This window comes from Cygnus olor, chromosome 9 (genome assembly GCF_009769625.2).
Source record: "Cygnus olor isolate bCygOlo1 chromosome 9, bCygOlo1.pri.v2, whole genome shotgun sequence".
NCBI lineage: Eukaryota > Metazoa > Chordata > Aves > Anseriformes > Anatidae > Cygnus > Cygnus olor.
In genome coordinates, this window is record NC_049177.1 from 21,151,462 (window position 1) to 21,178,670 (window position 27,209).

Consider the following 27,209-nt stretch of genomic DNA (forward strand, 5'->3'; position numbering starts at 1 on the left):
TTGAATTTATAGTGCAGATGACCATTTACACAGATGAAAAACAGAATTAAAAGGGAGGTCCCCTGAAGTTAAGAACAAATGCCCTCGTTGCACCAAAAGCAAACTCAGGATATCATTCAGTCCAGCTGCCCCACTAGCAAAATGTTTTCCCGACCAGAAAAGCTCATGAAACCCAAGCGAACCCTAGAAACTCAAAAGACCATGAAGGTATCGTCCCCCCTGTCCCCAGCCCTGAACCCTGGGACAGTTTCCTCCAGCGCCTGCAGAGAAGCACTATGGCTGGCACAGCAGCAGCACAGGGCTCCTGGGGGACAAGCCCACAGGAAAATCACCCCCGCCTCAGCCTGGCTCACGGCTGTGTGTCCCCTGTTCCTGTCACCTCCTCATAGCTGGTCCCAGTGTTATTTCATTGGTGCTGCGCTGGGCTCTGGCAGACCCCCACACCGCCAGTTTATGTGCTGCACATCCACATGTCCCACAAAAGGCTGGTTGCCTCCAAAACGGACTCACAACCCAAATACATTTCCCCCAGGGTGAGTGTTAGATTTACCAGGGACCCTGCTCATCAGACAAAGCCATTGATGGCCATGCTGAGCCCCCCCAGGGCACCGCCGGCCAGGAGCAACCCCCACGACCGCATCCCAAATCACAGGGATGCCCACAGGGTTTAGGAAGAAATCATCCCTTTCATACAGACTGCTTTTATTTCAGCAGAGGTTTCTCTTTTCTGGTGTTTCCAAGGGAAAGAGGGCTTATCAGCTAACTCGCTTTCATTGTACCTTTCATTACTTCAGAGAAATGGACCTCTATTTTTTGCTTCTCTTTGCCTTAGTATATATAATTATTACTGTTTGTATTGCAGCAGCATTCACTTGGCCAACCAGGATCAGGGATGCATTTACAGTACTCTGTGCAAACAGATAAACAGCCTGATTCGGACACTGAGATTTTGAGATACATAATTTCACTTTTCAGATGACATCTAAATAGTAGAGACTAAGGAAAGAATGAATGTAATGATCAAAACAACACAAATAACACCTTAGGGCAAGATCTCATTCATCCCTCCAAGGCACCTTATTCCATTCAGTAGCAGAAATAAAAGATAGATTAGGATAACTTTGGGTGTTATCCAATTTTCACAGATTGGACTTTTTTTTTTTTTTTTATACACAGTTACATGGACATTTATAGCTATGTCCATCAGCATTACTCAGAACTCTGTTCTCCACAACTTTTCTCTTTTCGTTCATACTAACAGACAGAAAATGCACACTATGTATGTCACGTTAAAAATCACTAATTTTTCCCCTCCTTGACTGTGCACCACAGTTAACTGCCTGAGCTCCACATCACAGCAGCCTTGTAATGCCCCTCCTTTCCCTCAGATATTTGTAATCCAAACCTACATACGTATCTCCATTACTTCCTTCTGAAAGTTTTCTGAAAGCCCAGAGAGATGGGGCCAAGGCCTGGCGGTTTAAGCAGCTTCCCATTTTCGGGGGCTGTTCTGCCAGCGTTAACATAATTCATGCTCCTTGTCTATAATATAAATACATATAAAATACATATACGTTGTATATAATAACATACACAATAATAATAATGTGTTCTGCACACAACAGAATCCAAGGCATAAATCCTTTTCAAGGCGCTTTTGGTTTTGTCTGATTGTGACTTCTTCAGCTCATATTATTCTCAGTTTCTGTCAAGTCGTCCTTATTTGTCCCTTAAAGCTACCAGGTGAAGAAAAAGAAGATGAATTGCAGATTTGTTCTAGATTCAGGCAGGATACCACTCCCTATTTCACAGGAGAAACAGAAGTACCAAGAAGAAAGTATGACCAGGAATAATGAAGTATGCAATCCCATTCTGCCTGTTCTGCCACAAACACAGCTCAAATCACAGGGCACATTAGTAAACACATACAAGTCAGGCAAACATCCCTCATTAGCACAAGACTTCTGTCACAAAGTCTGCTGTCCTGTGAATTACCTGCAAGGTGTCTCCTGCCTCCAGAAGCAAAGCCTTCGAATGAATGCCCAATGATATTCAAAAAAATGCACGATACATCTCCTTCTACCCTCATGCTATAAATTATGTAATAAATTCTGTGTACTTTTAATCTGGAGTAAATGTATCTGTGACTGATGAAGCTTCTTCTCTCTGCACATAGTGACCGAGTTCACAAAGAGGGACGCTCACACGCTGGTGCAACCCAGTGGCATGAGGAGCTGAAGCACGCTGAAAAAGTAAATCTAAAATGTATGCCTCTGAATTAGCAGCATTAGAGAACAGCTTCACTGATTAATTAACTAACTGTATTTCGAAGTTGGTTCCAGATGTTTACTTCCATGTAAACAACTCTAAAGTGACTTGAGCACATTCTGTTTTTTACGTTGTTAAGTTGGATTACCACTATTTGATCAGCATTACTCACTGATGATAGTTACTAAACCGTAACCTTTGAAAGCATTCACCAGATGCTACCTTCTGCTCTTAAAGTACAACATTTATAATAAAAGTCAAAACATCTCTGCCCTTAGATATAATCAAAAAAATGCATTTGCTTTTCTGTGAATTGTTGGAGACGCATCATTTTTGAATGGGAGATATCTCCCTTGAAGTCTGTTTTCTACATTCTTCATCTCTCCACAATAAAACCATACTCATTCTATATTCAAAGCCTTCGGATATTTCCATGACAACAAACAATAATATAAACTAGAATTAAAACTTTATTGGATGAAAAGAAAATTGAAAGAATGGAACATAAGAAAGAAATTTCAAAACACCATAAATAGAAACTCTCGTCTACCTTATCTCTAGTGCTCGATACAGCTTTAACACTGCAGAAGAGACGCACCAATATTTTAAGAGTTCCCTGAAAGGTAAGTGTCCTTTGTAATGCTGTTTTTAGTTCTTCTTTTTTTTTTTTTTTTTAATTTTTTATTTATTATTTTTGGAATCTCTCTTTTGGTCCTACATATAGTTAGTGGATAAGACCGTGAATAAAAAATCCTTAACTTCTGCCTCTTTCTCTCCTTTTTTTCTCATCCTGATAATATCAGTGACTTCAATCTTCTCTGTGGTTGATAAGGCAACATAAAAGTACTGTTGCTGCAGCTGAGGGCAGGTAGGTAAGTATCAGGAGCCTAAAGCCACCTTCTCTCACAGCTATTATATCTTCTTTCACTACTATCATCTCCACACCTGTCTTTCACTACATGCAAAGCAGATGCAGGATGTCATGCAAAGTTAGTGGAAGTTCAGCTCTTTATATCCCCTCCAGATTTGGCCTTCAATTGTCAAAGAATCAGAAAACTGGAACTGCTTTTTTTCTCTCAGCTGTTTTTCTGGCTTCGACCCCAAGAAGGAAAAGCAGCCAGAGGAGCCCTTGAATCATGCTGCCCTTCAAGCGAGCAGGGGGTTGGTGCTGCTGGGTGCAAAGAACGACTGCAATCTGTGGTCCAAGTGGGTCAGCACTCAAGACATCAAACTCACAATGAATTAGGTGTTAATTCATTGCATTACAAGCTCGAGCTGTCAGGCGCATATAAATCTGCTGCTACCTCAAACTTGGCTGCTTGATTTTGCTACACACACTTCAGTTCAAGTATGATTTTACTTTTTTTTTTTTTTCTGAAAAATTAAAAGAAAGCTTTTGTCTCCCTGGGGAAAGAGAACCGGTCATTTTTGACAAGATACAGTTCAGCAAAAATTGGAAGAATTTCATGAGAATGAAAAATCCTCACTGCAAAGTCACATTTGTAGCCTCAGGCCATCTTCTCTGCCAAATATCAAAGTCCTGCAGCTACTGCCACTGGTTTGAGAATATATCATGAGGGAAAAAAGAGTGAAAGAATTCTTTATAATAATAGAAAGTATTTGGCAGCCTAAATACAGAGACAGTTACCAGTTCCTCTATAATACAATGCAACGGCATTTAAATTAGATTGGACACAAAACTGTAATACAAATTAACTGTATATTGGTGGCATACAGACCATGATTTTTCTTCAGAAATATATAAAGTGATTACATAGACAGCTGGATAAACAAAGTGAGAAGCACGATAGGCTCTTCCTTTTTTTTCTTTCTTTCTTTTTTTTTTTTTTTTTCAACTGCAATTGATTTGTGGCTATACCCCCATAAAATTTAGCAACTGTTGAGTAACTTGCTACAAAACTGTCTCACAGTTCAAGAGCAGGAATGATGAATACTGGCTCCAATGAAACTGCAAAATATATTGAAATTGGGATGTGGATGAGGCACTACGGGTAGCGCTTGCATTATTACAGGAAGCACTGCAAAGTGCTCATCATCAGGCAGGTTCAGAGGCACAGGCAGAGTAATGAAGCCTTGGGTCACCCCACACTTATGTTCTGTTCTTAAATAAGGCTTGGCAATTATGAGATGGCAATAGCAGATGATGTGCACACATAGGCGAGTGTGCACATGAGTGTCCTCTGGCAAAAGAGCACAAAACTCCATGTCCCTGCTGCGTTAAGCTGGATGCCAGCGGGGACTGGGAGCACTGGTTGCCCCAGAGAGATGGGGCGCAGGGGCAGGGGTGAGCATGAAGATGGGAAGCAGGGAGCAAGACGAGGCTGGGGGCTGTTTGGCTGGGCTGGGGGGGGCAGAGGACAGAGCCCCCCAGGCAGCGCTTTGCTCGGCTCAGGCTGCCCTGGTGCTGTGGTGAGGGAAGATTTGTGAGTGAAAATGTAATTGTGAGTGAAAATTTAGTGGTGAGTGAAAACTTGTGTGTGAAAATGTAATCGTGAGTGAAAATTTGTGAGAGAAAATGTAATTGTGAGGTAAAATTTGTGAGACAAAATGCAATTGTGAGTGAAAATGTAATAGTGAGTGGAAATGTGTGAGAGAAAATGTAATTGTGAGTGAAAATGTAATTGTGAGTGGAAATTCGTGAGAGAAAATGCAATTGTGAGGTGAAATTTGTGAGTGAAAATATAATTGTGAGGTAAAATTTATGAGAGAAAATGTGAGTGAAAATGTAACTGGGCGACCCACCCGGACGGGGGTGGTGATCGCTGCAGCTCCCTCCAGCCCCCAGACACCCAAGCAGGGGGCAGCAGCAGCAGCAGCCGCTCCCCGTCCCCCCGCGGCTCCCGCCCCTCAGCGAGCCGGGGCCGAGCCTCGCTCCGCACCCGCGGAGGCTGCGCCCCCCCCCGCGGCTCTGACGCGCGGCCAGCGCCGTCCCCCCGGGCCGGGGGGCGTACGGGAAGGGGGGGGAGAGGCGGAGCGGGGCCGCGGATCCCTCCCCGCCCTCCGCACCTGCCCCGGCCCCGCGGAGGAGGGCGCGCAGCGGCGCGGGGATGCGCGGCCCTCGGCGGCAGGATGCGGGAGGGGAGCGCGGGCGGGCGCGGCGCGGAGAACAGGACGGGCGGCGAGCCCCCGCTGCATCTCTTCCCCGCGCCCGTGCTCACCGGCATCACGGTGGCCTGCGTGGTCCTCTTCGTCATCGGGATCTTCGGCAACCTGATGACCATGCTGGTGGTGTCGCGGTTTCGGGACATGAGGACCACCACCAACTTCTACCTGTCCAGCATGGCGTTCTCCGACCTGCTTATCTTCCTCTGCATGCCCTTGGACCTGTTCCGCCTCTGGCAGTACCGACCCTGGAACTTCGGGGACCTCCTCTGCAAGCTCTTCCAGTTCGTCAGCGAGAGCTGCACCTACTCCACCATCCTCAACATCACCGCCCTCAGCGTGGAGCGGTACGTCGCCATCTGCTTCCCCCTGCGCGCGAAGGTGATCATCACCAAGAGGAAGGTCAAGCTGGTCATTCTCATCCTCTGGGCCGTCTCCTTCGTTAGCGCCGGCCCCATCTTTGTCCTGGTGGGGGTCGAGCACGAGAACGGCACCAACCCCCTGAGCACCAACGAGTGCCGAGCCACGGAGTACGCCATCCGCTCGGGGCTCCTCACCATCATGGTCTGGACCTCCAGCATCTTCTTTTTCCTGCCCGTCTTTTGCCTGACCGTGCTGTACAGCCTCATCGGGAGGAAGCTCTGGAGGAGAAAGAGAAAGAACATCGGTCCGAACACGGTCATCAGGGACAAGAACAACAAGCAAACTGTGAAAATGTTAGGTACGACTCTTCGTGCTTCCAGAGGGTCTGTGTGCTTGTGTGTGTGTGAGAGAGAGAGGAAGACCGAGAGTGCTGGTAGGTCACTATAATCGCTTCTAAGGGAAAGCATTTATTTAAAATGCTTCAGACAAAGGGCTACACTTCAAGGTAGTGGTAGAATAACTCTCCCCCGTCCTTAGATTTATTTCTAATGTGTTGGAGCTGGGGGCTCTAAAACAGTTAAGCAGATTTTAATAACAATCTCTGACAAAGACAAATACTACAGTTACAATTAGCTCTTGCCCTGGAGACTTTCGAACATCTTTGCTCTTTGGTTGTGGATACCGACATTATTTACAGAAGGATAGTTTATTTGATTTTTAAACAAAACTACCTCTTCTAAAACCACAAAGTTGAGCTGTAGACTAAGCAAGCGGGGACGGTATGGTGCCCTTAGTTTCAAATGAAAAGGATATCAAGTTTCTAGCAAATTGGGGATATTTACCGGCATGGCTGTGTAAGCTCATGAAAACTGATGGGCATTTTTGTATTAGAAAAACACCGGCACATGCTGAACAGTGAGCATTGTGTCTCCTTTGAGGTCTGATCCTCTGAATTCTCACTGGTTTCAAGAAAACAGGATTGGAGTGATAGGTGCTGTCGTTCTTAATTCTGTGTATTTACATTGCCGGATGGCTTAAACAACAACAGCTATTGCTGCCACACAGAAACACAGATTTTAACATCCCGATGCTGCAAGCCCTCCCAGTGAGAGCATGTGGTGGGAGTTTGAGGCACAGAACCAAAAAGTTGTTCTGCAGTTCAGTGTCTGGAGGCAGCAGGGTCCTGCTGCTGCGTGCTTTCATTCAAGCCATAGTCCCCTGTGTGTGGGATTTCCGTGGGTCTGCTCCCGGGGATGCCTTACATGACGGTTCCACAGGCAGCAGCTCCGCCGTGCTCATTTCAGCCAGGCGGAGGTGACGGGCTAATGAGCTTGAAGAAGAGGTGGCAGCGTGTCCTAAGTAGCTGAATTATTAAATGGGAGCCTAACTGATCTTTTGTTCGTGCCCTGCTTTATTACTATGCAACAGCAGCAAGAATAATAAAACCCGCGGCACGCTTTGTGCCCTTTCAGCTACGTTTTATGATCAATAGAATTACTTCATTTGGGTAAACGTGACCTTGGAAGTAATTCATCATTTACACTTCTAGAGTTTCGGGATTATGAATCTCTGTTTACAATAAGTGAACTGCTAGCATACATTACTACTGTGTTTACATATCTGCATACTTAACCATAAAGAATTTCAAAACAATAACGGCTTATTTCTGCCCTGGAGTACTGCTGCAAGCATTACAGTATTTCAGACACCCTTTTTTTCTTTTGCACGTCTGAGAATAGCAAGACAGTAGTAGCAAGACTGTCCTCTGACAGAGAGCCAATATCTCTGAATGATAACAGTCTGATGTTAGATGGAAAGAAAAGAAGTTAGCGAGGGCTCAATACTAGCAGATGCACAAAGCAATCTGGTCTCATTGATTTTAATTTTCTGCTTAAAATTTAGAAGGCACTTTCTAAGACTTTAGCAGGTCATGGAACATAAAGGAAATGGGATTAGCATCAACTTTTCTTCTAAATTGAAGAGAAACATTATGCTTCTAGGACCATAATTAAACACCTGAATATATAGCCTGACTTTCAAAAGAGCTATCATACCCCATTCCTGCTGAAATCAATGTGGTTCTGCATGTGTGAAGATCAAACTGCATCTTCCAAAGCCTGACTAGGAGGGTTACGCATGCCCACCTGTGAAAATATTAGCAATGCTTAAAATTCTGTTTATAATAGCCACAATGGTAACATTCATTACATGGATTAAATTCTAGAACGCAGAAGCTAGTGAGCTAGGTAAACATTATCTAAATTGTGCAGGTGGAGAAACTGAGGAAAAAGGGCACTAGTTGGCTCAAGAAGATGCAGAGCTGGAAAACAGATACTCTGAATTTCAGCTCTGTGCTTTAGAGTCCATCATAAGTCCTACATAAGTATCTATGTAAGCATGGGAATGCTTTTTCATAAAGTTTTTGGGGAAATATGCTGATTACGATCCCTCTTAGCTCTCTGAATTTTGTATCTGCTATGTGTTGACATAGGCAAGCAGGACTGTGAACAAGAGAGAACAGCTTAACTGGGAAGAACTGCTAAAAAATGTCAAAAAACCTTTCCTGAGTTTTCTGTGGTTTTTGTTTGTTTTATATTAATAGGTATACAGAAAACAGTATGAAAAATAACAAAGGTCAATAGCACACAGTAAGTGAACAGAAAAAGTTTCCCTTTCTCTAGGATGGAAACTGAAATGGGCCAGTGCTCAGGATACACATGTTCCTATTACTCTACATGTATATGTGTATATAACACATGTATATACATATGCATAACCATAGTGACAGTGTAATATTGCAGATACGCCATGTAACTATAACTATGTAGTTACACATTATGTATTTACTTTTCGTGGAGTAACTCGTTCCAAAACACAGACAAACTGGAGGGGGGCACCGCTGCCTGTTGTTACCTTGGTGTACGTGCGCTACTGATCCGGATGATGGCTTATTTTATCTTTGGGCCTCTGCCTTCAATTATTTTGCTTCCCAGTGATTACATTTTTCATTATAACCCCCAGTGTTGAGTCTATCACATTGTATATATTTTGCTTTGGTAGATGAAGATGATAGATTATATTACATTTTTTGTCACCACTCTGATTCCTGAATTCTCTCCTTTTATGGAAAAGATAAGTTTGATAGTTCAGAAGTGTGCTACAGCATGCAGCATACACGCAGGTTGTTTAGATACGATTAATTTCTATTAAGTATTGCTAATTTATACTGTCAGAAAATGTACTTGAGATAAAATGAAAAATTATGGGGTGCATTGTCACACTTTTTTGAGATTATTTCGTTACAGAGATAGAATGACATTTCATTTAAATCACCCATATTTCCCTACTCACACTTAACACACTTTCTTCTGCTGTTTTCATTTTAGTTGTGGTGGTATTTGCTTTCATACTCTGCTGGTTGCCTTTTCACGTAGGACGATATTTATTTTCCAAATCCTTTGAAGCCGGATCCTTGGAGATAGCAGTGATCAGCCAGTACTGCAACTTGGTGTCCTTTGTCCTCTTCTACCTTAGCGCCGCCATCAACCCCATCCTCTACAACATCATGTCCAAGAAGTACCGAGTCGCCGCTTGCCGGCTGTTTGGACTCAAACCCCTTCCAAAGAAAAGACTCTCCAGCACGAAGCAGGAAAGTTCGCGCGTGTGGACAGAACCGAGCGTCACCACATGACACGGCGTGCAGAGCTCCAGAGCATCGCTTTCCAGCATTACCCAGAAAGCCATAACGAAAGAGACGCGGGGCGGGAAACACAAATCGAAAAGCAAAGCTGTACTTCTGTCGTCACCTGGATTTGCTGAAAGACGTGACGCGGGCAGTTAAGGATTTTCAAAAACTGACTAGTCCTTGAGAATATCAAAGGAGACACACGGTTACAGAATTTGGTGACACTCGAGTCATACTTCTCTGCTGCTTTTGTCCATATGATTTTTTAATGCAGGGGAGCTAGGTTTTCCCATCTGGAGCAGGCAAACGTAGCCCAGCTCACTTGAGAGTTTGTACGACTTCAGTAGCAGCTAATTCGGGCTGAGTTATTACAGAGTTAACTTTAATTTTCCTAAAAATTTGGCTAGCATGTAGCCGGACCCTAAAGAGAGAAAAATCTAATTGCCTTTTTGGAGTAGTAAACATAGAATTTGATACACTTTTCATAATCCAGATTTTTAAATAAAGATCAAAAAGGAAAGGAGACATACAAATGGATAGTTTTTAAATATGCTAAAAATAAATGACCCTTATGTCATGTCTGAATAGAAAGGAAACAAAAAAAATACCTTTATAGAAGCAGCTTAGAACATGGCTGTGCTGAAATATTTTTTGAATATTTATCAGTGGGACAAGGACAGTGCTGACTTCAGGACTGCAGTGATGCTATAAAAACTGGGAATGCGATCTCCCACCAAAGTCATTTTTTTTTACTAGCTAATTCATCTGTACTTGTTCTGTTCAGCTTGACTGTGAACGACTCGATGTAGCCAAACTTGGAAGCTTTTAGTTGTTCCAGTAGTCGTGCTGCCTGTGGCTGCCTGTGCTGATGCTGTGCCCCACCATACCCCAGTTTGTCAGCAGTGTGAGGAGGGGGCTCCTGCCCGCGGAGCACCACGGGCTCTTGCTGCGGGCGCAGCAGGCTGTCAGAACCCGGGGTGCAGTCGTGCTGGTTTGCTGCAGTGTGAAATTCAAAACCGCGCTCATGTTTCAGAACATTTTTAACTGAAAAGGCCTGAAAAAGAAAGAGAAAAATCTGCATCAAGACACACAGGTGGACACATTCTCATACTTGATCCATAAAAATCTTAAACTAAATCAAGTTTTATAACTGAAGTATGCCACTCAAAAACAAAGCAACCCGGAACGCTCTCCATCCCTTACGCTAGTACATATGCCTTACATCGCACCTGTTGTCACACCAACACGTGGAGTTTGTGGTCCAGCTAATAGAGCTTAGGGGCATGCACGTGCAATAGCAGCTTTTATTTATTTGGTTCTAGTATTTATTGCCAGCTGGTCCACAACTGAGTCTACAGAATGAATTGTCTGTTTGCAAAATTCCCGTTGCCTCCAGCCTCCTATTACCGCCCATGGGCCACATTCTGCCTGTTCCTCTTCAGCTGACGGTGCTGCTCAGGTATAAGTGAAAAGAGAATTTGGCCTATTCTGCATATTCTGTGTCTTTGGTACCACACAGAGCTTCACTAGGGCTGGCTTGCTCCCCCCTGGCATGCTCGCTGCGAGCGCAGGCTTGATGCGAGGACTGAATGCAGGCGCACAAGTTAAGGGGCAAACCACAGAACTAGCTGGGGAAGCACAGCAAACGAGAGATGCCAAAGGACAAAATAGTGAGACGAACTTCGTTTGAATCTCTGGAGCGGACTGAGGCCCTGGCTGGTGGGTGTTAGGAGAGCAGCAGTGCTGTAGCATCACCCCCTGTTCGTCTCTAATCACTTCTGCCTTTCTGTTCGTTTTGTTCTTTCAGTCGTTGCCAGCTGACATTCAGATCTGATGGCAGACATCGTGCAACTCAGGGAAACCAGAAATAGGGGAATCTTGAAAAGATTGTAAAGATGTAAGCTCACTACTAACATGTCTGTGTAAATGAACTGATGACGCACCTGACATCACATAAGTGTTTCAATTTTCAGCTGTGTCTGTGGTATTAAATGTGAACAGAAAAAGAAATAAAGTCATGAGACCCTTCATAACCCTGCCGGATCGGTGCCGCTGCGGGCGGGCTGCAGGAGCGAGCCATCGGATGTGCCGGGCGCCGGCGCACATCCTTCCTCAGCACGTGGAGCTGGGCAGGGCTGTGCACGGGAACCTGCTTTATAAACCAGAACAGCCGTAACATTACAGCCCCTGGGGCAGGCACGCTCCTTTTCTGCATGTTAACTACGGGTGTACAGGTCATTTCATTTCACCTAGCATTTCTTCAGGAGACGCTGTAAACTCTAACTACACCGTGACTGTGAAATTGGCAGAACTCTGTGCATAGAATGGAATTTATAACATTTAATCTAGGGTCGCAAAAAGAAGCACGGGGGCTGGCTTCTTGTGCTGAGGGAGGGCAGGACTTCTCTTCGGTTTCACTTAGGAAACGGCCTTTGCTTTGCAAGTCACGGAGCATCTGGCCAAATCTAGCAAAATGCATGCAATTTTAGGAAAGAAGAATAGCCACCTCCATTTGACTCTTGCACCAAGCAAGAAAAGGTTTCAGACAGGGAACATTCACGCTTTACATGCACACTGCAGCAGCCACTCCTGCAGGTTGCACTGTACCTCCTGTTAGTTCTGCCTCCCTTACCTATACAGAAATGCCGACGTCAGGGGAGTTGTGCTTGCTGGCGTGCGTTGACTCCAGATAGTGACCAGGGTCTGCTTCTTCAGACAGCTACTGGTGCAAAATGAGCTGCTCTCACCTGGAGGACAGGCAACAACCACCTGGATAACCTGCCCTTTTGCATCATAAAATCAAATACTGCCAGCTGCCTCCAGGAGGACACACGCCTCTCCACCACCACTGCGGGATGAGGATGGAGCTGCCTGCCTCAAGGGTACGTTATAGCCTGAAGTTTTAGGAAATAAATAACTTCATTTAAAAAATAAAAATGTGATCAGGATATCAGGATATCAGTATTTCTAGAACAGCTGGTTCCCTTCCCCCTGCAATTTTGGGTCTGGACGTGGCTGTAGAAATCTGTGGTACCTGCAGTGAAGACAAGAGCCCTTGCAGGCGCTGGGCTATTCAGCGAGTGCGGCGGGCAGGGAGACTCCGCAGGAAAATTGCCTGCAGGCTGCAGAGCCATACGCTGCATTTCTGCAAACCCTTCCCCATAGGAACAAACTTGGCCAGTTCTGATCAAAAAAAACCATATAGGGACTTCGTGAGTCAAAATATTGCTGTGTTCTCACTGCCCTCTGTGTGAGAAGCCATATAGGAAGTAACGGGAGGCTCATTCATTAAACAGCTCAAGTTTTAAAAGATTTTCCAACTCTACATTTTGTATCACAGCTTCACAAATAAACAGGAACAATTTGGCAGCATTTTATTTCTTGGCAGCATGTTGAATTGGCGATAAAATAGGTCAAAAGCATTTTACCAGAAAGCTCCATTCATTTGAGAAAAATACTTTTGATAGAAGCATGCACAGGCAGAAAATCATGTCCTATTGTATTGCTTGCCAAAAATAAAATATCCTGGAGAAGTAGCACTTACGTGTCAGACCTGGAGTTGCTAGATGCTCAGCATTTATGTATGTTTGTGTCAAATGACATTTGCCTAAGCCCTATTTAAAGCAGTTACTTACCCAAATACCTTGAGAACCTCTCTGTCCATCATTGGCCTACGGCAGCCGAGGTGCTGCAGCCGGTTCCCCCAAAGCCACCCGCTGCTGCCCGGGTGACATTGCCACGTGAAGCTGGCTTCCAGACGAGCTGAAGCTTCCATAACAATTAACGTTTGCAGTTTCATTTGGATGAGCTTTTCTTTTTCACTACGGGAAGCTAACGTAGAGGTAAGCTACAGGTTTCACGTGTAGTTTGCTATCATCTCTCTTGGGTACTTCAACACGACCTACGTGAAGGTGGGTTTTGGTCAATGCTTTTTGGTGGGCTTCCATAGCAAAAGTCCTGGTGTGGATCCATCCATCTCCAGCCCCCCGGGGCTGTGTTTCTTCGGGCTGGGTCCGTGATCACACCCCTGCAATTGTGCAAGTAGAGTGAAAGAGGAATAAAAGACACTCCATCTCAGATTAATGAAGGTTTATGGCTTGTTGGACAATCACTTCTGCTTGCTGCTTAAGCTTTAGGCTGAGCTCAGTATGTTTCTAGCTCCAGCACACGCTACGTACGTCAGTGTTAGCAAATGTAACTCGTAAACGCCGACACGCTCGCTGTCCATGCACGTGTGAATTCCAGCCTCGTGGTGGGCTTCTAATGAGCTCTCTCGCCGCCTTTCCCAGCAGAAGGTCTCAGTTCCCTTCCACGTCGGCGTGACACAGCCCTTTCCATCTCAGCTAGGGGCTGGTGCATGCTGTGACTTTCCAAATCAGAGCAAAATTCAAAGCGTCCCATTAGCCCTGTATCCGGACCAAAAAAACCCCAACCAACCAGTCCAAACCTCTCTACCTGAGGGAAATGCGGCGTTTGGCCCCATTTCAAACAACGCTGCATGAAAGAGCACTGCTCCCTTTTCTTTTCCTCATGTCCTGCTTGATTGTCAGATGATTGCAGAGCTGTACGTGAGAAAGAACAGGCGTGGTGATTTCTAAGCCTCTGTTCATGCTGGCCTTCTCTACGTGGCCCCCTTCCACACACTTCCCAGTGCTGCAAACCACCCCTCAGCAGGGTGGGATGGAGTCAAACCCTGCCAGCACTTTCTGCCACGGGCCCACAGCACGACCAGCTCCCAGGTGCCAAGATTTAAACACCTGCAACACCCCCATATTACAAAAGGCAGCAAAAACTCGTGCTACAAATTCTCACCAAAAATTAAGCCAATATTCATGATCACACATGGGCGTGGATTCTGCCTGGTCAATAGCACCAGGGGACTTGTAGCAAGCAGTGACAATGCAATCGATTGTTGTAAGATTCCCTGTGCTGCAAAAGGTGCGACCTTCTGTTTTTGGCTGCACAGGAACAAGTGCTCAGCTGTGGTTCTGAGCCCGCTGACCGACCACCAGCTCGTGAAGGAAGCGGGTGGGCGGCACAGGGGCTGTACCCGGGTGGTGCATGGCGTGGGGCTCCTGCCTGGGCAACCTCTGAGCATCTCCAGCCTAATGCGAATACATGAGGGGAAAAAAAAAAAAAAAAAAAGCAACAACATTTCAGATACAGTCAGATCACCACAGCGGTTTCTTCCTCATAAAAGCCCTTTGGCTAGAGGAACCTTGGTCAATGGCCCAGCTGAGCTGCTGGGCACGTGGAGGCGAGCGGTCCTGAGAGCCCCCTGGGCCTGGCCTGCGGGTGTCTTGGGGAAAAAAGGGCACTCTGAGGCCTCTGTCAATGAGCACAGTGTTTGCACTGGATTAGGGTGGGATTTCTCCACTCTGTTCACTTGCTGATCCTCACGAGACTTCTGCCTCCCTACTGTTTGCTCTGTTTTGTTTGCAGAGAGTAAGTCTTTATGCAACAGAAAGTGAGGGAGATGAGCTAATAAAATAATTACTAAGAAATGACATCCACTGAGCACATTGACCCAAGCAGTTACTTATTAATCACACTAGTAGACCTAAAAGTAGTTTAGATTGCATGCGACACAATCTACACTAGCAATTAGTACAACCAATATAACTACTCAAACCAACAACAGCATGTTCACCTAAATAGCAGCAGATAGCCAGCTAACCTGCTGTGTTTGAAAGCGTCTTGTCAAACCTCGTATTTGTTTTTTTATTTCACCCAGCCAAGAATCCGCACATTGAGAGAGCAATTGTCAAGAGCAGAAACAGATGCAATCATTTAGAACTTATTAAATGTATTACCAATAAGATAGCCTTTTCAAGGGATCTCAGCTGGCTTTCTGCTCAGCCATAAAAGTATTAAACCAAAATGTCCATATCCTCCTCTCTGTTTACCTGTGGTTCTCATTTCTGAGAAGAATAAGAGCTGACATTTATATCTTCACTCCAAGGAAGGTGAATATTACGGGCAGAGAATATAATTTCTACACCACTTCAAAGAATTATAATACATCATGAATTCTGCAATAACTATAATTCCAGAAAAATATTTATACAGGAAATATAATTCACAGATAAGATTTCTACAGTAATTTCCGCATGACTTTTCCCTAACGCCTGCCAGCAGGTGGGCGAGCAGAAGCGGAGGCGGTGCGGGGCCGGACCTGGCAGGCGCAGAGCTGCTCAGCACCACTTTGATGGGAGCCCTGCTCCCGCGATGGCCGGCCTCAAACAACCTGGCCAGGTACCCGGGCCATGCTGGAGCCCTGGGACACACAGCTCAGGCCATGCTCTTTCCTTCAGGAAGCCCCTTAAGCAGGAGCTCCCGAAGTGTTTTATTCTCAGGGGTGTTTTCAAACACTGCTGCTATGCCTCAGGACAGGAGGGAGAGGCACAGGTGAATTGCACTCGCCTGGGGCAGGCAGGAAGGCCTCAGGACAAGTCCCGCCTCCCTTCAAGAGCATGTTTTGTCCTCAGAAGGAGCTGTTTGCACTAGGCTGAATTTGAGCGTCTCCTAAAATTCAAAGGCTTGAGGGCGTCTAGCAGGAGCAGCTCGACAGGAGGCCACTACACGGTGTAGGGGACTGACGCTGGCTGCCGCCCCGCTCACTTTCTGTCCTGCGGTGCCTCCGGGCCCGGCCTCCCACACAGAGACCCCTCCGAGGGGCTCTGCTCTCCTCCACCAAACCGCACGTGCTCCCAACTGGTGACAGAGGCTGAAGACAAAACCACAACAAATTTTACCTGATTCGTTTTCGAGCAGGCTCTTTGATTACCGAGAGGAGACACAATTGCTGCTGCTATAGAAACAGCAGCCTCCGGCCCGGCGACCACGCTCGGCTGCAGGCGGACCTGGAGATTGCTCGGTTTGCGAGGTGGGGCACGGCCTGCCGGCCTTGGTCGGCTCCACACGAGCCCAGAGGTCAGTTGTAAGGCCACGGAAATATCTAAAAATACAAGCCCCGGCTCTGTTCCAAAACTTTTCAAAGCAGATTATTTTCCAACACCAATAGAGGCAAGAGATGGAGTTAAACACAGTCCTGCCCGAGCAGGGATACTGCTTGCTCTGTAGTGCATTAATAAAACAAAGTCCACAGGAAATTTCTTGCTACCCACCCACCCCTGTCCAGTCTGGGTGTGCGATTACAACACAACACAACACAGTGCTCGGATGGTGAACCTAAATCCTCCTTCACTGTCCTGGGCTTGCCAGGCTCTCACTGTTCCCCGTCATCCACAGACGGTCATGGGAGCTGGGAACTGAGGAGTGGGTGAAATAAGAGAGCTCTTCGGGTAACAAAGCGCTGGCTACTTGTCTACATACATCTTTAAAAGATTTGTTAGAGAGAGGTTGTTTTGACAAGCACCGTTTAAATAAATAAATAAAGAGCAACCAAGGGAAAAAAAAAAAAAAAAAAAAACCACTACATTTCCTTCAGAAAAACACTCATGCTTGCAAATTGCAGTAATGAAAAAAGTAAACAAATAAAATGCTGTATTTATGCAGTGATTTGAAGAAGAGAAGCTGTTTAAAAAATAAACAATGTGTTTGCCATGGGACATGTATACATACTGGCTTAATTCTCTATGACAAGTAATTGAATTTATTGTGCATAATTAATGGTAAGTGAAAACTTCTGGTATTTTAAGTGTTTATTTAATCAGAGACATCAAATCCAGGTATATTTTTACCGTCATTAAAATTTCAGGCAAGCTATTCAGAAGAAGTGACTAAAACACCTCAGCAACTTGTCTTATCCAGTAAAGGACACAGGAAAACTCAGCTCCTAAATTCCCAGATAAAGATCAGGGCTGAGTGCACTGCACCCACACTCCAAGTTCCCAAACCCCAGCCCACTCCAGCAGGAACTCGATATTCTCGGGGAGGATTTCACACTGAAATGTTATAGCAGCCTTCAGATGTGTGCTGCAGCTATGGCCCTGTGCAGGGACGGCCAAGCTCCAGCTTTCCAGGGGCAGCATGGAATTGCCACGTGTTTAGCTCAGTCTTAGAAAAGATCTCGCTTAAATCCCTTGAGTGAAAAGGGACTGAAAGGCTTCTCTGCGCGGCCACAGAGACTGCAGCTGTCAAACTCTCTAGAAATCTCCTGCTGAGGTTTCCAGGCCACTTGTGTAAGCCACCACAGAAGGCCAGGTCGCTGAGCAGTGCCCTCCCTGAGCCGGGAAAGTCGGGCTGTTAAGAGAGGCTCTGGCTGCAGGGGGGAACCGGGCTGCAGGGCCATGGCCACTTCCAGACAGCACCGGGGCTCGGAAATAGGCCAAAATGCTCATCCTGGTGAAAGTAGTTAATCCGAAGCTCAAAGTGGAGGATCTGGGAGACCACAGCAATGCTACAGAACAAATCACCCCAAAAATTGCCCTCTGTACTCTGGGGTGCAGCCTTGCGGGGAGACCCGGGGCACCGAACTGCACCAGCAAGCACTTCATAAATGATTGAAACCTTTCCAACTACAAATCAGAAACGTCCCAAGTTAAACTTGGGATTCTCACTCCTGCTTTCGGTTGCAGTAACATCACCTGAGTACCAGAAAGGGCCACCCTACCAGACTGAAAGGACTGTATTCAATGAAGAAAACTCCTGGTAATATCAGAAAGAATTAAAACATTTATTGGGCATAAATATATTACATATACACTACAGATACAGTTAAGTCTTACATACATAGTGTAGTATTTTCAAAATCTATACATTAAAATTGATATGGCAGTTTTAATACAATGCATATGAAATAGTCTAAAATTTACAATACAAGAAAACTTATGATTATTTTTTTTTAAAGTTGAAAAGCTTGGAATGTATGTTCCCATAGTGAGGTAAAAACTTTTTTTTTTTTTTTTCAATTTAAAGAACTGTGCAAGGATAAGGTTCATACACATTCAGTTAGGGCACTTCTCAATCGTGACACTGAATACTGAACTACTGTAGCCAACAAACAGGATTAGAAAACATTTCAAGTTCATAAAGTAAAAGGCAGAACAATATAAAAACATCTCTCTCCTTCCTTAAGGGCTGTAAATATTTAGTGTTTCATTCTACCTTTTTTTTGTGTGTGTGTGTTCATTATTTCTTTGAGAGCAGAGAGCTCTTGGAGTTGATTCAGTGCCTGATGCCACCGGATCAAAGGGCAAAAAGACATATGGGGAAGACAAGGAATCAGCAAACTGCGGGAATGGAAACCCAAACAGAAACGGTTTATGACCTGTGATGTTAATATATGAACCACAGCCAGTTCACTATGGCAGAAAATACGAACTAAAATAATGCCAAGGTAACTGATTTAGGGCCTGCTCCAACTCCTGCAGAACACTTCGTTAACCCCGGGGTTGGAGTGGGCATTGTCACAAGCATGATTGCACAGGGGACCGAACAGGTTGGCACTAACAGAAATGCTTGAAGTCTATCAGATTGCTTCTCTCTGCGCTTCTGCTTGCTGCTTTTAGTATCTTCGTACTGCAAGCTTTCAAAATTGATCAAATTATATAAAGCAAGTTTTTTTTTTTTTCAATTTTTCTTTTTTAAAAAAGATGTCAAGCTTGGGTTTAATAGCAGCACTGCTGAAACAATACTCCAAAAATAAAAATGGGACTCTACTCAGATTTCTGGGTTTCCAAACGAGCAGTCTTTTCATGGTTTTAAAAAATACACTTTCCCCACCCCTCCATTGAAAACAGCTGTCTATGCTTTGCTCACAAAATACAGATGCAAGGTCACAAAGTTTCATATCACAAATAAATTTAAATAAGATGTAAATAAATTTGACAAGCCATGACTTTGGCAAAAACAAAAAAATATATATATTTAGCTCAATTCCATTAGTTTGCAAGGCTAAATTAAACTAATTATAGTCAATAACAAAATACAGAACATTTCTAATATTTGCTACATCTAGAGAGGCACACAGAATAATTCATTGATCTTAGCACTTTCTTTCCAGAGATGATTATGTTTTTGGATACATGTAAACGTTTGAATCACTGATAATGTTTTTTGGCATTTAATGTACTAGATGCTCCCATCTTCAAAAACACAAGAAAATGTAAGAAGATTAATAATACTAGGAATGCTGCCAGGTAAAAAGTTGACCTAAAGTACAACAGTATAAAACAGACAAAATATAACATGCTACAGGGGGTGGGGAGGGGAATTAGTACATAAGTACACTTTTTATTTTTTATTTTTTTACAATAAATAAAAGATTGCACTGTAATTGGTATTTAAAGTACTGTATGCAGTATATAGTATAAATAAACCTAAAACAAAAATAATGTTGTTTTTCCCCCATTACTTTGGTTAAGGGAATATTATGCTAGTATAGGACACTGAATCCTAGACAATGGAGACAGAGCACAAAATAGCTAGGACAAAAGCAAAACCAAGTAGCAAAAATATACAAAAACAATAGGCAGGGAAATACACTGTGTCTGTTGCACCCTTTTGGAATCTATTTGCACCTCCAGCTCACTTATGTCCCTGAGGTACTCGCACAATGTTGACTTAATATAAATAATCCAATGACTCAAGAGTTAAAAAATCTTTCTTGATGGATTAAAATGTGTGTCTCAGAAGAGGAAGGTAGGAGGGGGGGGAACACAGCTGTAAGAGCAAGGACTATACCTCTGTAGGACTCCAGTCCCAATTTTGCAATGTACCAAGTATTTCGATTAGCCCTGTGTTAAGAATAATGTAGGCACCCATTTAAGGTACTTAAAATAAACAGATCCCATTTCTGATACCTCCAAGAAAGTTCTATAAAATCAATACCCCTCCAAAAAACAAAAGATCAACTGACAGTGAAGTTTGCTTACATTTAGTGTAAATCTCACCTAATTCAGTAGAGGCAGTAAGCTGTCACCAGCTCTAATCATATCAATCAGACTGAACATAATAGAATAATATCTACTATTAGATTAGGAATAGTTATATACAGTGACAAACAGACAAGTTAAAGCAGCTTTTAAATAGCTGAACATGGGAATAACTAACTATTGCACAATGCCCTCTTACTTAAAATTACTGCTAGGAATCAAAATGGTAAAAAATCTATAATGCTTCATAATTTATATGCAGTTTGGTTACTTGATTTCTTATACAGGCAGTTCATAGTGTTGTAACTGTAAAAATAACAGGTTTTTAGACTGCAGGATACTGTTCCGATTTAAATGCACTAAGCAGTTAAAATAACAATTTACTTTTTATCTTGAAAAAATGGGGCAAATGTAGTGAATAATTCATAGGCAACATTGCTAATACTGTTCAATGAAGACCTGGTATTGCTGACTAACACTGTATTCTAGTCTTACCACTATACACACTTGTGACTAATGTTTAGGAGAAAAAGAAGAAACAAAAAAGTGATTCAATTAAAATTTCCTAAATAGTAAGATAAAATAAGAGACCGTAAGAACTTCAGTGAAAACAAAAACAAAACCACGATGACAAGGCAAATTGGTGACATTTTTGAAACTGTGAAGGAAAAAAATCTTGCTTTTGGTATCTGGTTTGCTTATTTCTCCAGTTTGACCACTTCCTAGTTTTGAATTTCAAAAAGGTGCATCAAAACACTGATTTATCTTTCTTCAAGCTAGAACTGTAAAAACAAGAGAAGTATATAAAATGCATGGTAGAACAAAAGGATTTCAAAAAGGAATATCTGAATAAATGTGTGGATTATAATGCGTAGCATTAGTTAAATTTGTATCTCAAACTTCCATTGAATTCTCTACTTCATAAAGAAGTATTGTAATATACAGGCGAATATAATTGACAAACTTGCAAAGCCAAGAACGATGAGGGCTGCAAACTGTTCATCAGTAGGAATCATGTTCTTTATCTTAGGATTATCTATGCTTCCCATTTCTCCCGCAAGCATGATCTCGTTTCGCTGAAGCATAAAGGCAACGGATGGGCTGAAAGGTCCACTAAGTTCCTGTGAGGTATCCAAGCACCGGCGACACACGCAGACGCGAAACCGATAGTCTGTGTTGACTTGAAGGCCTGAGATTTGGAAGGTGGTCTCATCTCCCTTGTACACCTTCAAAACAAAACAGCAAACACAGTTAAATATAAAAAGCAGAACCACCTCCGCTTTTTCATAATATCAGAACAAATTCAAGAAGCGTATGATGTATTTGTCGAGTGAAACATGAGTGTAAATAGTCCGTTCTAAGTAGAGGCAGAGGAAACCTGTACATGAAAGGGTCCTGCATTTCGTACAAAGTCACAAGTTGTAATAAATTAAGGTAGATTTGGCAAGGATTTGGGCCAGGAAGTTAGGTCAAGTCTGAGTCTGGTAAGGAAATGTTTCTGCAGGCCTCAAGGGAAGCCTCTCAGGAGGTCAGGGTAGGCCTCAGCAAAATGGCGGCATGCAGAGGAACAGAACAGAGATGTCCGACCATGGCAGGTCTCCACAGAGAGCTCAGACTGCACGCACACAAGAACAGACAAGACTTCAGGCAACATATCATACACAAGACATGCTCATCTTTTGTGGGTGTGGTAAATACCACAAACATATTTCTGTACTGTTAAAATGTGACTACATGCTTAATATGTCTAAGACGTAAGCACCATATTTGGCCCCAAAATGAAGAAAATCTGCAAACTAAGTTTATTGCAAGACATTCACTGCACAGTCATAAAAATCATACAAATATTATTTTAATATACTTTCCTCACATTTCTCTCAAGAGTCAGCAATTGTGCCAGAAATTACACTTTCTGAATTGTGGAAACAATAAAATATTATTAAGGTATAAAAAGCTCCTCTTGGTTGCATTGTATTTTGTTCTTTAACAATCCAAAATCCATGATGTATTTATGCTAATCAAATGTAGGTAACTTATGACTCAGAGCATGAGTCACAGTATGAGAAAGAAGAGAGAGAACTGAATATCTCAGAGTTTTGCGACTCAAATGGAAAAAGACCACTGGAAACACTTATGAACTCTGAAAACAAATAACCAGTCAACGATTTATATAACACAGGGTTGCTGAAACTGGTATTTTATTAAATAAAAAACAAGGTGTCACAAAGCGCTTTTATCTCCTAGAAAAAAAAAAACCCTCAACTTTGGATGCTTCTTCCTTTACTCATTTCACCAGTTTCCTTCTCCTCACAGCAGGAGCAGGAAGCTGAGTGCTTCTCTGCCCTCCCGAAGGTAAGAGCTCTGGCTGAGAGAAGGTAACGAGGGAAATTAAAACTGAGCCGACAGAGGACTTCCTGTGTGTTACTCCAGGGTAGGAAACAAAATCAAAACGAGACAGACTCAGCTAAACACCACTTAAAGAACGCAACTTTCCTGCCCATGCTTACCCCTGAGACTCATCCTTCAGTTAGGAAGCCAGTCTGATTGCCTGGAAAGGTCTAGGACAAAAGATCAAGGTTTTCCTTCCATTCATTTTCTCTCCTCCTTTTAAACTTTTAAACTTCCACAATTTTTCCAAATACAGTTTGAATGATGGTGACTGAGGTTCCAGACGAAGAACTCCAGTAACCAGCTGGTTCCTGGCCCCAAGACGTAAAGCAAGAAGCAGCGCTTCAACAAAATTATTTTACCTTCATCACATACGCTCAGCATTCACAGGAAGTTCATTCTAGCTCAAGTGACAGGAGCACAACGAATTCATGCTGTAAATGTCTGCAATTAACCAAAGCTACACGCCACTGCCTTTCTTGCAATCTTTGCTCATCTTCCCAAAGCCACCGAGAAGCAAGCCATTAAGGTACAGTAATACATCACAGGAAAAACAATTACAAGCACTGTAGCTGCCCACAGAATTAATGTGAAGGCTGAAACATCTGTTTGCAAAGCATACCTCTTATCAAGAAAGTCCCTGCCACTGTATTTTCCAATGGCAATTGGCAACGTTCCTCCACCAGACCCATCAGAATTCTTCTACTTCAGGGACTTAGCTAGCCCCCCATTTCTGTAGTCTCTAAGACATCACAACCCAAAGCTGTACAACACAGCTGTAAGCAATGTGTATTTTTGGTGCTGTTGTCATTATTAACTTCCTTTCAAAATGCGTCATCAGAGGAGTTTCACATGCCTTTGCCATAAAGTAATTCATTTGCCACAAACAACACTACTTCTAAAACAAAACAAAAATCCAGTAAAATCCAAAAACTGAATTTTAATTTAAAAAGTACCATCTAAACTTCCAAAAAGCACATTTCACAGATACTAGGGATTGGATCTATACAACCTGTCTTTGCATTGAAAAACACCTCTGCAGTTGTTTCTGTTACTTGTTTCGGTGTGTCAGGGTGGTGAATACTGGTGTAACTGGAGGCTAAGGTCAGCTAAATCAAAGACTTGTATCTTCATTACAGTCTAATAAATACAGATGGCCATTCAAGACAGCTACTCAACACTACTTCTCAGAAAAAAGCCAGTCAGCCAAGTGAAAGAACGGTGCATCTTTAAAGAAAGCTGGAGGAACAGTCAAAAGTACACTGGCTACATGAATATTCAAGGCTGATAAAGACAAACCATTTCCTGTGCTAGAGCTAGGAAGGTGGTGGAAATTGTCCTGCTTTCGGTGAAGACTGTTAGCACCAGTGGAGCTATGTCCCTTCTCAGCAACAGGCAAACGACTCTTGTGCTTAATTATCATCCCTTTGGACAGCAGCCTCTGCATCCTGCACAACTGGCTGCAGCGAGCGCCCTTGAGGGCTATGCAACAGAAGGCACTACTGGCCTGAGCTCAGTTTTGCCTGCCTTAGTGTCCACGCTGAATTTTGTCTGCCTTAGTGCCTCTCGTACCATGCCAATCTAGGGCAGAATGCCCTAAGCAGAAACACACATGCTTGGCTGTTAATGCAGTTACACTCTGTGAACAGACTTCACATACGCAGCAACAACAACAACAGAAAAAATAATTTAATTCTTAATTTGACAATTATGTACAAGGCCTTTGAACTTGCTACGCAAAGATCAAACCCAATATGATTGTGTAAAGCAGCATTTATATATATATGTGTATATATATATGTGTATATATATATGTATATGTGTATATATATATATATATATATATATGTATAGCACACAATGCTTTGGTGGCCACCAAGTCAGAGTAAAGAGTCTACCCAATTTATCGCTTTCAGTTCCTAGAAACAGCTCTTCTGTTTAGGCACCTGAGAATATAATAAAAACATGATGAGCTTTTTGCCTTGCTCCCTCAGTGAAAATATCATCACAAGTAATAAACCACTGCTGAAGCCCCTTACGGCATGTGATACTATTGATCAAAATAGACAGCCTAGAGAATTCCTGTAGGCAAGTATTTCTCCATTTCACAGATGTCATTAAATAATTCCAAAACCCCTCAATCTTCTCCAAACAATAAAAATATGACAGCCACATTGCTCTATAAGCAACACACTGGGAAGTGTAAGATAACCTTATGTGGTGCTTGTACTCCATTGCAATGACCACTGTATTTAATAATTAATACAAGCCTGTTTTGTATGGTAATCAAGAAACAGAGGCAGGTTTCAATTTATTTAGAAAGCATGCCCACTTGAAAGGTTTTATTTCTTCTAAGTCATTTGACAGATTTCTCTGTAAGAAACAGTCTGGGCTTCTTATTTTATCCGGACTCATAATCAGTGTCACTCACTCCACTGCTGAGATGGTCTGGAACACTTTAGAGCTGTGTGGACAGGAGGTGGGCTGCACTTACATTCTCTAACAAAAGTAAATTATTTGTTCCGTCTCATTACACAAATCTGGCATCAGGAGGCAGAGAAAATACTCTACATAAATAGCACAAAGACTAAATGTCAATGCATGTTATACATATTATTCTGGCTTGTAACCAGGACGAGTGCCTTTGACTTGCTATTTAAAACAGAGAAGGAAAAACATGGATTTGTGGATCAGACCTTTAAATTAAATTAAAACTTTAAATTAACAGTGCACTGAGTGTGTTTCAGAGATTGTGTGTGTACTGAGTCTGAAACAAAGCACAAACAATAAAAATCAGAGCTTGGTAACATCGCCTGGATTCTCCCAGGCATCCACCTCTTGGTGCAGAAAGGCCCTCGGGACTTCAGCAGCCTTTCCACTGCGCTGCTGGGACGTTTCACATTTTTCCAATGCATTTACTTTCATTTGGAAAACATTTAGGGACAGTTTTCTTCCCAGTACAGTTGTGGCAGAAGCTCATGAAACACAATTGCCTCCAAATTCTCAGAAATTTCAAACGTAATTTTTTTTTTCCTCACAGGCAATGATTTAAGGATGAACGAGCTTTAAAACTTGGCACTCTCATTTCCCTCGGACATCTCTTATGAAGAGTTGGCTCCTTAGTGATTTGATCCCCAAAGCTGTTCATGTAGGAAACTAAAACTTAGGCTGCCGTGTGCTAAGAGAACATTATCCCAAACTTCACCTGCTTGTGCTGCACAACCCAGCCCCTTGCACTCGAGGTTAAACCTATGCAAAGCTGAGGATGATTTCAACACAACTGGAAGCTAAGTTCTAACTGAATAAACTCTGTCAGACAAAACTGCAGGAAACGCAAAAACCAATCTCAGCCAGTGACTCCTGGAGTTTGCAGTGGTTTACTTCCTGACTTGTAAACAAGGAAGATCTGATTTCCTAAAAGGAACTGTAATGTCACATGGCACTGCTTTCTGATGTATCCAAATAAAGCCTACAAATACACGAAAGAAAAGAACATATTGCTCAAGAAATAGGAAAAGGAGCATTCAGTATTTTTAACATGCTGTTTAGGTAGCCAAATTACTATCTGTTTAGCTCCTGCAAATCAAATTCATCAGACACAATTCTCAGTAGAGAAATATTTACCCACGAGTTCATCCAGAAGAGGGCAGGGATGCCTGTAGTCTGAAAGAAAGGGTGTTTGAGTATTTTGACACCACCTCTGCAAGGTCAGATGGCAGAGGAAGGGTGGCTTACGGGATGTGGAGGGCTGCATCCATGCGGCTACAAGTAGAGGCAGGCAGTTCAGATGTGATGATCAGAAACTACAGGAGCAGGAGCTTTACCCAGAAGCATGTCAGTGGCTAAATTTGCAGCAGGGGAAGGAGATGCTAAAGCAATTTCACGTATTTTGTATGTTAATGAAAATTATTATTTTATATAGTCTGTATGTGTTTCTACAACGTAAATGAGGCACAAGTACAGCACAGTGGGTTCCTCCTAGGTGTTCTTACATCTCTTGAGAGCATCCCTAAGACGTACATACACTGCAGAAGATGAGGGAACTCAAACTTGGAGAGTTAACAGATGGCAATGCGACATGGTTTTCTCCAGTTAATGTTTTACTTCATAGTGAGTTTGCTATATTCATTCACTTTAGATACAAAACATACTAGACAGGTGTTACGATGCCCTCCTTTAAACTGTTCCACAGGTAGTCCCAGAAAAAACAATCAGTGTGGTGTCCTGCAGAGCTACACTGTGTGAACGAGAGAAGTGAAACATAGCCACTTGTTTCAGCACACACCCTACTCTGTGCCAGGAAAAAATGAAGCAGGCTACTTCGCGCTTAGTCAGCACAGCGTGCCCACGTGGATTTTCTCTTCTCTGAATGAAATTAATATGGAAGAACAACATATTCTGCATCTTCTGGAAGGCTTCTGAGCAAACAACTGGGTCAAGATCCATAGTATAAAATTCTTCCAGGAATAGTAAGTATCACAACCATGCAGTTTGAGGGACAAGTTGCATGAGCTTCCTTTAGGAGTCCAAGCAGACACCACGCT

General features: G+C 43.1%; 2 protein-coding genes across 5 annotated transcripts in view; one reads left to right on the plus strand and one right to left on the minus strand.

Moving 5' to 3' along the window:
- Window positions 1-5,358: 5,358 nt before the first annotated feature.
- Window positions 5,359-11,515, plus strand: GHSR (growth hormone secretagogue receptor). Its single transcript, XM_040567095.1, has 2 exons — window positions 5,359-6,112; window positions 9,141-11,515. Exons 1-2 carry the CDS (start codon window positions 5,359-5,361, stop codon window positions 9,443-9,445), a joined length of 1,059 nt encoding a protein of 352 aa, XP_040423029.1. The 3' UTR covers window positions 9,446-11,515.
- Window positions 11,516-18,056: 6,541 nt separating this feature from the next.
- FNDC3B (fibronectin type III domain containing 3B) overlaps window positions 18,057-27,209 on the minus strand; it is a 185,402-nt gene continuing 176,249 nt past the window's right edge. For all 4 annotated transcript variants that reach the window (XM_040566522.1, XM_040566523.1, XM_040566520.1 and 1 more), the window contains one exon: window positions 18,057-21,503. In XM_040566522.1, coding sequence (XP_040422456.1) covers window positions 21,192-21,503 — 312 coding nt within the window. In that variant the 3' untranslated portion in view covers window positions 18,057-21,191. The remainder of the gene's footprint in view (window positions 21,504-27,209) is intronic.

Excerpts from the sequence above, each read along its gene's own strand:
- GHSR (XM_040567095.1), top strand. The coding sequence starts at position 5,359 with ATGCGGGAGGGGAGCGCGGGCGGGCGCGGCGCGGAGAACAGGACGGGC. Across the intron at positions 6,113-9,140 it reads GCAAACTGTGAAAATGTTAG|TTGTGGTGGTATTTGCTTTC; the intron begins GTACGACTCTTC and ends TTTTCATTTTAG.